The sequence below is a fragment of the Colossoma macropomum genome, unplaced genomic scaffold, assembly GCF_904425465.1.
Source record: "Colossoma macropomum unplaced genomic scaffold, Colossoma_macropomum, whole genome shotgun sequence".
In the NCBI taxonomy this organism is placed as follows: Eukaryota; Metazoa; Chordata; class Actinopteri; order Characiformes; family Serrasalmidae; genus Colossoma; species Colossoma macropomum.
The window spans coordinates 21,711,129-21,724,317 of NW_023494787.1; the positions used below are offsets into that span (position 1 = coordinate 21,711,129).

At 40.9% G+C, this 13,189-nt stretch overlaps 1 protein-coding gene across 4 annotated transcripts in view; it reads left to right on the top strand.

Moving 5' to 3' along the window:
* Positions 1 to 13,189, top strand: part of elmo1 (engulfment and cell motility 1 (ced-12 homolog, C. elegans)) — a 103,134-nt gene that overhangs the window by 77,269 nt on the left and 12,676 nt on the right. For 3 of the 4 annotated variants that reach the window (XM_036566424.1, XM_036566425.1, XM_036566423.1), the window contains 2 exons: positions 9,507 to 9,670; positions 12,888 to 13,000. In XM_036566424.1, the coding sequence (XP_036422317.1) occupies positions 9,507 to 9,670; positions 12,888 to 13,000 (277 nt within the window). Of the gene's footprint in view, positions 1 to 794; positions 1,031 to 9,506; positions 9,671 to 12,887; positions 13,001 to 13,189 lie in introns of those variants that run through there. The other variant, XM_036566426.1, reaches the window with a different exon arrangement.

Here is a 13,189-nt window from a genome sequence, read left to right on the forward strand (position 1 = left end):
CAGACATACTTCAAAATGATGATTACGAGCCTGTTTATGGATGACTGCACATCCTCTCCATCATAAACCCCCCATGTACGCACACTCACATGCACACCTCATATTTCTACGCACACTATAAACACTTGCTTCTCTCTCTCTCTCTCTCTCTCTCTCTCTCTCTCTCTCTCTCTCTCTCTGTCTCTGTCTCTGTCTCTGTTTGGCCTGTCAGATTTAGTAAATGGTAAAAATTTGTTTGTATGTGTGTATGATGCTGAGGAGGGAGGGGAGCAGGTCTGATCTCTCTGACGCCAATGCTCTCGGGGGCAAAAATCCGACAGGCAACGTTTTGCCTGTTTCCATGGTGACCGTATTCTAATTATTCCTACTCCAGCTTCTCTACGGCAAGATGGAATGCCTATTGTGCGCGAGGGAGAGAGAAAGAGAGACATAAAGAGAGAGGGAGAGAGAGGAAGAGTGTTTGCTCACGTTCAGCTACTAAACCCCCCACCCCCCCCCACCAACCCTTCAGTGAATGACGAAAGCAGTTTGGGCACCTGAGCACAAACGGGCGCTCAGTGCATCCGAGCGGAGTGGAGTAGTGATGTAGCGGCTGTGTTTAAGCTAGCAGCTCGTGCTCCTCCCCCTGCTTCTAAATCCTCCCCCCACCCCGACCCCCTCTCTCCTCCCTGCCATAAAACCCTCGTGATTTCCTGTGCTGGGCTGCCATTGGCTTAGTCCCCATTGCATCTGTCCAATCAGACAGCAGCGCTGGGATGGACATAAGCAGAGATGCTGGGCGATGCTTTCTGTCTTCAGCGCGTATCCAGTGGAGAGAAATGAACAGGCAGCTGGACTCTCCATCCTGTGGCTAACAGAGAATCTGGCTTCATTAGCAGCACGTCTGGACCACCGAGGGACCCTTTGGGCACTGCAACACTCCATTCTTTCACTGACCACTTGCCTCAATACCTGGTTGTTTCTCTACTCGGCCACTGTGGGCTCCACCAGCCTGGAGCCCAGCTCCCAAACATGGAGGTGACGGTGACATGTGAGTACAACACTGACTGAACACGGAGCTTGTGTCGGACCACCACTGGACACGACGAATGGAAGTGGCAGATTGGAACTAGCTGCACTGATAAAATTGGACACTAGTATTACTAACATATGATATCCATTTTATCCAAATATTTGCCTTAAAGGTTTTAAACATAAACTTAACCTTAAAAGCCTGATTACAAGCTAGACTCAGAAAAGAGGGAATGAGCCAGTGTTGAGATTAACTCCTTAAAACCTAGACTTATTCAGTTATTAATCCTGAGGCGTAGTATCCAGTGGCTACTATTAAACGACTAAGTAACTACTATGTAAGGTGTGTACTTTTGAAACTGAAGAACGGGGGTCTTTAGTATTCAAGGGGTTAAAATGGAAGAGGTTAGAGAGAGTGCATGGGAGGAAAACAGGCTAGTGGCTGAGAGCCTGTTTGTGCCATCGCCTGGCCACGGACAGATGGGGCTAGCTGAGGCTGTGGCTCAGGCGCAGGTTGCATGCAGGCTTTGTGCGAGTCTGCCAGTAGTAATCAGGTTAGAGGCAGATTTCAGCTAGCGATTAAATACCCAGCAATCTAGAGCAAACACTCGCTCTGACCTGTAGACTCACCCTCAGAGGGCACCAGATATTATGAATAGGTTTGTTACTCTTCTCTATGTGGCTTGTTTTCTCAATCAGTCTTCTGTTCACTGATATGTGGTGGCGATGTCTATTCTTTGTTATTTGTAAGGTAAATAGGAGCACAGTAACTCAATGTATATGCAGTGCACGTGTGCACTTTCAGACTACAAGAGAATGCATTCTTGAGCATGATCTGTTTTTGTGTTTTAACCCAAAAAAGGCCGAATTAGGGTAATCCTCTTTTGTACTTGGTTGTTGTTTTGGAGAGGCAAGGATTCTGCCTGATTCGATATTCAGAGGATCGGCTTCCGTGGATTATCAAAGAGGAAAAACAAAACAGCCTGCAGGCTGTGCTGCTGGTGTACACAAAGGTTTGGAATGTGCTTTCTGATGTGTGTTTTGCTGGGTCAGCTTAGCATCTGACCATGATTGGAAATGGTACTGTGGCATCAGAGAGAGTAATTTGTGAGATCATGTAAATTTTTCAGACTAATTAATATGTGTGAGCATATGATAATTAAGGTATTAGACAGCAGCGCTTAGCCTTCAGTAAAGCCTGGGAGTGTGCAGCTTGTTTACTTACTTGATTCTTCATTTGCCTCTTTGTTTTTTCCCTTTATTCTTTGCATTTCCTTTCTATCCTTCTTTTGTTTCTATCCTTTCTTTCTTTCTATGGGCTATTTGTAACAGCCACATGACTTACCTTTCCACTATAAAAACATTTGTGAAGTTATCACGATATCAACTTCACGAAGCTCTTAATATCAGCCTTGTGACTGTGCTCATTCTCATCTTTGTCTTTTTGGCCTAATGCTAACATTAGCAAACAAGGTCACAACTGGACCTCAGTTGGAAACAGTTTTGGCCAGCGGTATAAAGCTTTTATATTTATTCAGAAAGGCATGTCTGGCTTTGGAGTGTTGAATCACTCAGCCCAGCGGTGGAAATGCATTTCTAAGTGCTAGGCTGAGGCCCTCAGGTGTCTCGTGTTGGTGACTCAATGCCTCGATCCATGTTTGTGTTTGAAACACAATGCTAGAGAGCTTTGGATTACTGAAACATTCAGTATTCTGAGCTTTTAGGCTCAGTCGAATTTCTAACCATGGCTTCCAGAAAAATCCATCTGAGAGAGGATAAAAAACCGTCTGCCTCGCCCTTCTGTTTCTCCCTTCATGTGAGATTAATCTTCTGCTTTGGTTTATGTTTCCTGAGGCTCTCTAAGCCATTCACAGCCCTTTACTAAAATCACTATAGAATCGATCTGTGCCCCCTGAAGAGAGGAGGCTTTCATGCCAGTTCTGACAGATTTTAGACCAATTACATTTAACTAAGCAATGACTGAATTGCTCTAGAGCAGTGGTTCCCAATCTGGTCCTCAGGTGGTCCTCATCTTTCCTTCATCACTATGTGTTACAGTTTGGGTTGGAGAAAAAGTGTGGTCCATATGGCGGACACTGTGGACCCGGTTGGAAGCCACTGGTTTAAATCCTTTAGAAACATGGATGAATAATTTCTATAGATTCTGAAGCATTTCAACAGTGTTCAGAGGCTTTCATGCCTGAAGAAGTGGCTGCACTGGACACCTCCTCCCTTTTAGCATCTAAGAATCTAATGCTACTTTAAGTCATTGTTATGAGAGTTAAAGCAAAAACTGTGCCATCAAAATTTAACTTTACGTTTTTGTTGCTTCAACAACAGCTTTCTCACATGGTAGCTTCAAGATCTCCTAACGATGGAGGCCCTAAAATTGATCCATGGTGAACCTGAGAAAATATTTCTTCTTGAAAGTGCGTGAAAGAAACAGTAAGTGAGAGAGAAAAAAGGGAAAAAGAGGTAGAATACTTCCACAAACCTGACAGGTGCCATCACTCCACAGTAGGCTGAGGACCGCTCAGCCGTGATGAAGAGAGGACGAGCCATCCCTACCAGTGCCTCAGTGCAAGGCAGCCTGCTCCTCAATCAGTCCAGTCCATTCTGCCCCACAGCTCAGCATAGGGCACATATATAGCCTGCAATTAGACACAGTATCCCTGTAAGCATCACTGTAACTGGTTAGGTTGCACGATTCTCCATTAAATGAGGATCATGAATTTTTGGCTTAGAACTGAGATCATGATTCTCATTTACGATTCTTCACACACCACTGTGCCTCATGGTGCTGCTGCTACTGCAAAACATGGTCAGTATCATCATTAAAACTGAAAGCTCCACACAATGAAAGTTATCTTCACAACCTTTTAATTATTCTGGTCAGACAAATTTATTTCTTCATCTTCATGGCATCCTCTTCATGATTATTTCTTTTTGAGATAGACTCACAGTTGTTTCCACATCTTCCTTCTGTAGACTCACAGACTATTACAGCATGCTTAAGTACAGATGATACAATGTTTATGGACTGGAAAAAGGAGAATTGGGTGCTTGGATTTGTCATTGTTCTTGATTTAGATTTTATTTAGAAACGGATTAATAATTTTTTTATACAATTAAAATCTTTCCAAAGCTTTAATGTGAAGAAATACCCCAGACTCCTCTAACATATTAAAACAAAGATATAATACAGCTAAGCTGTTGTTGTGAAAATACTGAACGCTAAAAGAAAAATGTGTTGACTTTTCTTGCACAGCTGCTTGGTTTTATGCATTGGTTGTCCAAGTGCAAATGCTTAATTCAGGTTGCATTGAGAAATGAATTGAGACTGAAATTGTAATATGAAGAGATGGGTAGCCCTATAGTCTAGCCAGTTACATTTGTTTTGATGTTATGAAGCCGTGGTCAAACTTCAGGAGCTCATGAATGTGCTGGTAGACGTAGAGGGTCTGTGGAGGGCCGCACAGCACACTGGGTTCGTTCGCCTGCATGCCTCTGATTCCACATGAGATGAGTTCTGCTTTCTGCTTCACCTGCTTCCCTCACTGCTCATAGCCTGCTCATAGCTTGACACTACACGGCACACATGGCTAGCTATCCAACCCATCTGTTTAGATGCATGAATATACAGCATGCTGTACTGTTTCATACACAAATGCATTGAAATGCAATGTCTGTCTGATGCAGTGGCTTCCCGGATGTGCTGATTCATTTGGAGCCCAGCGCATTGCATGGTCACTGGCAGTAGTTAGTGCATGGTAATGTAACCGTTTTTGCACAATAATCATGTCTATTTGTTCCTGACAGTAATGTCTCTCGCTTTGATGTGGAGCGTTATTAAGTGATACAATAGATGCTCAGATAAAAAATAATGTAATTAACATGTCAATAGTGAAATGGGTAATGTTCCCCTTTTTCTACCCACAAACCCTACAGCACTTTCAGACTCTAACAAACAAAAAGCAAAAAGCAGGACGCATTCATGATTGCAGAGCCAGCTTGCTTGGCAAATGCATTTTCTGGCTGTCGATGAATTGATTGCTTTTGTTTGTTTCTAGATGTGTATTCTCTGAACTTTTGTGTCAGCTTTAATGACTCTCCAACTGAGTTCGATGTAAGGGGCAGGTGGAAAGCAAGTAAATGGAGCAGCTGTGGTGGTAGATGGGCTGTTGATGTGCGTTGCAACATGTACCATAAGCTCACATGCCATCATCTCTAAATCATAAACCTTGTGCATGTGCAGATAGTCAGCGCTATTCACAGTGTTTGGTTTGTAATGTTTAAGGCTTTGAATTTTTCACATGAAAGGAAGCCATATTCCAGTGAGTTTGTGGTCTGTTAATGGTACCGTCTCCTGTTTGACCTGAGACAAAGTCACCCAAAGTCATTTCTGTTCTGCCATTAATAAGTTCTGCTGGTCTAAATGTAGGCTTTTTCATAATCACAGGTCAAAAATGAATCTGAGGCTTAATTATGAGGCAGTACGTGCGGCGGAGAGGACTCTGCGTGCATTTATGATGGATAACCAGGCAAGGTTGTAATTAAAATTAGAGACATGAGCGATAAATCTTACACGCCCTGATTGCAGACAAGCCAGCATTCTGATTGGCTGTCTAGACTGGAAAACTGACTGGATCACTAAGGTTGCAAGGTGGAGACTAAAATGAGGACTGCTGGTGGTACTTGTGGAGAACTCTGGCTACCTGCTGGAATCGACTAGAACTAAGAAAGATGGGCCGTGATGGACTGGAATATGGAAAATAGCAGTTATGTTATGTCTCAGACCAAGCTTAACTAAGTTGGGAAATGATTGATTTCTTTCTCTCTTTTGATTGAGATTCATCTGATGCAATTGTTCAGTGTTCTTTAAGTACTGATAATATCCATGATATGCACAGAACAGAACATTGTGACATTTCAATATTTCTATTTCAATAGCAATCAATATTGTCATATTGGCCACTCTTACTCAAAGCTATTTCACTGTTAAATCCCAAATAGTGCATTTGGATTGAACTTTATTTAATCAACTGGAAAATTCTACTTTGTGTATTAAATTCCACCTGGCTTATCACAAAATAAAATATATATTTTGAGCCAACAAAGAAATGGGAAATTGAGTTTGCCTGGCATCCTGCCCATGAACCCTTTTTTGTATGTCTATCAAGACCAACTATTGCACAAAAGCTAATCCAGAACAGCAGTATGCTGAGTCTGTTTTTGTTTTGTGCCGCTGTTGTTTTCATGAAGGGTCCTGGCAGTGTGCTATAATTCCCCATTTTGAGTTCATGTTGTTTGAATAAGCTTGTCGGATCAGAAGTCTGTAAATATCTCATAATTTTGCAAAGCTGCTTCAGAAACACAGTAATACTGGGATTAATGCCTTGTGTATTTGAGTTTGGAAAAGGCAGCAGGATGTGGGAAGGAGGATTTAACTTCAGATTGCTTTGAATTGTGAGGTGCTGTTTGGGAGTGAAAATGGTACAGATATATGGTTATAAATTTGCAATTATGGTCTTATGAAGAAATGAGGAAAGTCTTTGTCTCTAGAGAACACTCAGTTCGTGCACACAAATGAACATGCCTCTTCTCCTCCCCCTTGTATGTCGCTCTGCATTATCTGGGAGCTGACACACTGTGGGCGAGTGCGCTCTGTGCATATCGATACTGGGGAGAGTAGAAAAGAGAAGAAGGTGGCGGCTGGTTGAAGACTTCAGTGTCTCAGTGAGGCAAAGGCACGGAGTCTGGCTCGTCTCAGCATTTCTAAAAAAGGGAGCTTTTCCACTTTATTCACAAATACCACCACCCACCCTCTCAGCAGCAATTCTGCCATCCTTCACCTCCCTGTCGCTCCCCAGGAAATCACACTCTCATTCCTAAAGAGGCTGCCCACCATTGTGACCACTGTTGCTTTTTTCAGGCAATCTAGATTTGCCTCGAGAAAAGCAAAATTAAGCCAGAATCAGAAAAAAATTATCAAGCAGCATAGAAATAAATTCAGTGCCTCAAGAGATATCAGTTTATATAGATATTTGTTTATCAGTTTGAACGTAGCCCAGAAAATGAGAGAAACCCATATTAAAAAACTACAAATCTTTTTTCAAAAAGACAGTGCAATCCTCCGATCCATAAGTCTTTGGTTCCTGTGGATTTTGCAGAAGCAGCCAGGATTTCTCAAAAGTCTCCAAGATGCCAAGATTTCCTGGCAGTCCTTCCAAATCATCTGTTGACATTGAGGTGGCTGGTGTCTAATCGTAGTTTTGGAGCGTTGATGAGCTCAGGATGCAATCAACTCCTGCACTTTCTGTAACTGTCATCCTTGCAAACCATCCTCACTAGGGCAAAATATATTTACATTCTTTTCCAGGGAAGTTCATCACAGCTCCAGTTCTCTCCAGTTCTCCAGTGCAGGAGATGGGCATTTTTATTCATTTGTATACTCTCTGATCTCCATGTTGACAGATAAGTGAGGGGGCTGCATATTGCCTCATATTTATTCCCCAGTAAAGCAGGAAGTCACTTAAGAGTTTATAAATGTGTATTTAAAAAGGTGAAACAAAAAAATTGGAAATATGTTGATCAGATTTTGTCCATCAATGTGAGATGAAGCTCAGCCTTTAATCGGGTCTGAAATTTTGGCTGAACCCAAAGTGCTGAGTAAAACCTGGTAAGAATACTGCGTAACGACAACAGTATCTTCCATTAGATCACAGACAAATAAATTAATATATAATAGAAAATAATGCTATAGTGAGCTATAGTGAGTGAGAAAATGAAGTTTGAATTACACATTAATAAATTTATTCATAAAGCAGTGCAGTTCATTTTATCGAACAGCGTTCCAGACATTTTTAGCCTCAGCTCGGCCAAATGTTTCAAGCTCTAGGTGATAGACAACAAAGAAATATTTTTCAGATTTTTTGGCTCATACTGACTGAGGGTGTCAGCAATTTCAGAGGGCACCATATTATTTACATAGAAATCAGTGAATATGCAAATCTGCTTAGAAACAGTCAATTCCCTGACTGTTAGAGATCGCTCATAGAGCACAGCTCACATCTGAGATGCTGACTGCTGTGGTCAAAATCTCCTTTGAAAGATTACCATGGCTATTAAAGCACACCATCTAGGTTTATCCCTCAAGCAATTACTCCTTCCTTTTCAGAGCACAGAGGCAGATTAGGGTAGTGATTTGGGAGGAACCCTGACCTCTTCTTATCGCTAATTAAAACCCATCTAATCCCAGCGCCGCTACTGGTTAGCGGAGACGCTGTTTGTGGGAACGGCAGCTGGCCTTGATTCCAGTAGAGATTTTTATCTAGCGCCTCACTGCTCATCTAATCACACCATGCGATTAGCAGCTGGAGGTTCAAGAGCAGGTTCAGCCGACTCACTCTTTCCATGCTTAGGGCCGTACACTATCAAAGCTTTGCAGGGTCTGGGCGAACTGAAGGGCAGCCAGGCTTCATGTGTGTTCCCTGGGTGCTGAGTGAGGAGCAGAGGGGGAGGCTGTAGGCTTGTAGAGGAGCTGTGAGCACGCTCTCTGCTGGGGTGTGAGGGGGATGGTGGCTGAGCTGCTGGCTGTATGGAGAGAGCTCTGTGCACACTGGCTCCTGTCCAGAGTGGTGCCATGCTGTAGCTGATCAGGAGCTGGGCTCAAAAAGCTGAGACCATAGCCCAGCATGGCTTTGGACAGCTTTTGGGCGCATTATGAAACATTATAACGGTCTTATATTGAGATTTGTGATGCATAAGCTTTTTCCATGCACATTTTAGCACTAATAATAATAATAATAATAATAATAGGAAAAACAACTATTATTATTATTATTATTATTATTATTATAAGGCAGGTAGACAGCTTTTAAAGTGTGAGGGCTTGTCAAAAAATGACACAGGATGCCAATGCAGTATGATCAGTCAGTGGCCTTTTTTTAGTCATCTACAGTGTTCATGAGATACCTTACGTACAGGTTAAAAGGAAGGTTTCAGTGTTACCCAAGGCTTGCAATGCCTAGATGGTTTTCCTTGCTCACTTGCCTTTCCTTTCATTCACAGCCCTCCATCATTTTAGCCATGTTTAAGCACATAGCTGTGTCTCCAAATAATTTTAGATGTTTGCAGATAGCATATAAAGGAAAAATAAATATGATTGTCATATTTTCATAACACGCAGTCACTGACTTTTGAAGGAAACAAGGACAATGCTCTTATTTTTCTAATTGTAATAATGATAGGAGCTTTGTTTTTATAGCCTTTTGTGCACATTGTCAAGGGCAGTCATGAGGGACCACAGTTTCTCCTCTTGTATTCACTTTTAATACAAAAACTAAAGCAGACCTTGATTTTATGTCTCATTTTTCCTTGTGATTATTATAATAGTCACAAATTCACTACTAGATTTTGAGACTAATACAAAATCGGAAATTTGTTTGTCAGACAGTATCAAAATTCAGTCCTTGTTTTTTGTCTGTGTGATATAGGTGATGCAGGTGGTGAGGGAACAGATCACGCGAGCTCTGACAGTCAAGCCTAACTCTCTGGACCAGTTTAAGAGCCGCCTGCAGAACCTGAGCTACACGGAGATCCTCAAGATCCGGCAGTCTGAGAGAATGAACCAGGAGGACTTCCAGTCTCGGCCCATTCTGTGAGTGCGACATACACTGGCCTTTCACATAATCACGCCCACATGGACTATACCATCTATAAAAACACACACAATACCTTGACATCATAAACACCCCCAACACTATGCTTCAAAAGTTTGCAGTCATTGTTTTCAACAATACAAAATCAGTTTTGTTGCTAATATAACAGCATCAGAAAGTGTTGTGTGTATATTTGTTACAGAGAAAAACACTTTGCACAACACTTTGATAGGCCCTTTGTATGGACAGAATCTGGAGAATTCCAACCACTAATGGTTCTGTAAATGTTTGAAATTTTAGTTCCTGTGTGTGTGTGTGTGTGTGTGTGTGTGTGTGTGTATGTGTGTGTGTATATATATATATATATATATATATGTATGTGTGTATGTATACACATCCTGAAATCATGCGAATTCATTTAACTTGCACAACTAGCATATCCACATACTTTTGGCCACTTTAGATGGATAAAATGGATCAAATAAGATGCTAGTACTCCAACACTTCATAGGTTTCAAAAGATTTGTAGAGAGATTTTTTTTAATGTGTCTGTGTTTTTAATGTGTCTGACAATTATGAACAAAGATGATTTCGCATGAATTGAGGATGTGTGTGTGTATGTGTGTGTGTGTGTGTGTGTGTGTGTGTATATATATATATATGTATGTATGTATATATCCATCCTCAAAGCTCAGATAAAAACCTACCTTTTTTCTGAATACTTTTACGCCCTGACATTGTAAAGCGACCTTGGGTTTGTGAAAGGCACTTTACAGGTGTAAGTTATATTGTTATTAATATTGTTAATTCTTATATATTTTTTTGTAAAGTAATATTAATGTATTTAAAAAGTAGTGAATGAATATCTAGGCTTATTCCTAACAAGAAGAAGTTACTGTAATGATTAAATGCAAATGCTATATATCATATCAATAATATAACAAAACATCGATGAATGGTAATGAATAAATAATGAATAAAACATACCTTACGATGTCTAGTTTCTAATATTTTGATATTTACTGTATGCATTATTACTGAATAAAATAAAAATTATTCATATGGCAAGTGATTTCAAACATGGTGTACACATGGCCACCATGGTAACAGATCATGCTGGATTTGTAGGAACACAATAGCTGAAGCTGTTCAATCATCCAGCTCCTCAGTGTGTACTCCGTTATGAAGGAACATGCACTATTGGTCTCTTGCTGATGCACCTGTGTCACTCATGATTGCGAGCACACATTAAAATGGCATTTCCGCTCAATTGGCAATAGGGACGAAGGCACCATTGACAGTCTAAATCTCATTAGACTAAGAGGACTCTCAAAGTAGTTTTGTGGCTCCTGGCATGCCATTTGTGCAGCGTTCTAAGCCAGAAAACATGCTGGCAAATCTCCATGCAACATTTAAACTTGTCAAAAATAGCTACAATGCCCTTTTAAAACTCATGAAAGATTTCACTTGAGATTTGTCAGAACTGTATACATGTGTTTATAACTAATTGATATGAAATGTAATGGGACCAACTGATATGAAAAAGCTGTAGCCGATATTGATACAGATTTTATGGGGCTAAAATACTGATATCAAGAAGTTTATAATAATCAATAAGTTTATCCTTTTTTTCCTTTCCATTTTGTGTGCGTGAGCACTTTGCATACTAACCTGCTCTCTGAAATGCCAGTTCTGGTTTTACTTCATTTACACGCACTAGTAAAGTACGTTGCCCTGGGAGTGAACGTCTGGCACAGAAAACACTACCAGAGTATTTATAGTTTAATGTTTAGTTGTTATGATATCTTTTCACACTGAGTAGATCTTGACAGCTATAACGCACTGAAAGCTTCACATCAAATCCGACGCAGGAAGAGTGTGAAGAGAACGTGACAGGAAATAGATCCAGCCAGTAGTAACTGCAACAAAGTTATCATTTTTCTTTTAGCCAGTGTGACTCAAATACATGCAGCATGTGGAGTTCTACTGACACACACAAGCTGAAACTCTGCTGCAGTGCTGTGTGTGTTTTGTGTGATTGAGCTCAAGACTCTAATTCAGCTCGAAACTCCGAGCATTAAAAATGAGTGAACAAACAACAGGAGTGACCATGAGCGCAGGTGTAAAAGAAGGAGTTAGTGTTAGTGTTCATGTTTTCGAAACTTAATGTAAGTGTTTTTGTTTGGTTGGTTTTGTGTGCGTGTAAAACTTGGGCTCAATGTGAAAAGGCCATTAGCACCAGAAAGAGTGACAAGGCCAAAGCCAAAGCCTTCATATGGTTTTATTCTTTTATTCTAGCCATGATGCTACTCAGCCTGCATTGCTGTCATATTGTTAAGTAGGAGATGAGTCAGTTTTTGTGACATTGGCAGGAAGTTGTGAGTTTAAATCCCACTGGTTTTGTGTCCAAAAATGTTAGTAATTTTCAATATTTTTGCTGATACCAATAAAACTGTGGCTCATCAATATTAGCGGGAAACCAAAATATCAGTCAGCCACCAGAATGTAACAAGCTAAGACCACAGAGAAGCTCCTTTTTTTTAAAAAATCCTAACCACTGCATTAACTAATGTCCAAAAACAAGCACCCAAAGCTATCTGCTGATACTGCCATGGTAATAAATGAGTGTCCATTATTATTTAAATCTCATACATCGCTGCTTATTGGATGATCATTAAAATCCTTTTTTTGTCCACAGATTATCCTTTTGACTTACTGGTGACAAGATAGGCAGGGCTTCAAACCAATAATCAGTTTAATGAAGCTCTATGCTGCAGATCTGAAAGCAGTGAGGCACAGTCAATTAGGGAGAAGTGTTAGCAGGGCCATGCAGATGAAAGAGGGACGTTATTGGAGCGTCAGCACAGTTCTGACCCCGTTCCACTCGTTTGCTCCCTCCATACACCCCAGCCATACAAGCAGCATGCCTCTCAAAGTCATGCATAATTCAGTTTAATGACTGCTTTATGCATACAGGAGAGTGTGCACATTCATCAGGAGAGCATGCAGAATATGAAAAACAAGCAAGCTAGTTGCAGTCTTCATGATGGCTGTCTGCAATGAATCATTGATTGTCTAGCAGTTTTGATCATATGATTTTTGTTTTAATTGTTTTCCTGCTCAACCACAGTTACAGATTTTTAATTTTTTTTATAACAGCAACTATATAAACTAAATACAACATAATATGACATTTGTCGTGTGTGTGTTGCACAGGGAGCTGAGGGAGAAGATCCAGCCGGAGATCATGGAGCTGATCAAACAGCAGCGTCTGAACCGTCTATGTGAGGGCACCTGCTTCAGGAAGATCAGCAGCCGCAGGAGGCAGGGTAGGGCTTTCTCACACACAAGCACATGCAATTTCACACATCTTCTTTGTTATAAATGCATGTATCATCTCGTCTGGGAGCGTTTTTTCCACCGGAATCTTAGTTGCTTATTGGTCTGAAGTGCAGGAATCAATTGCAGTAATGGAAGAATTGCTTAATTCAATTCTCCTGCTTCTCAAGGAGTCCAGC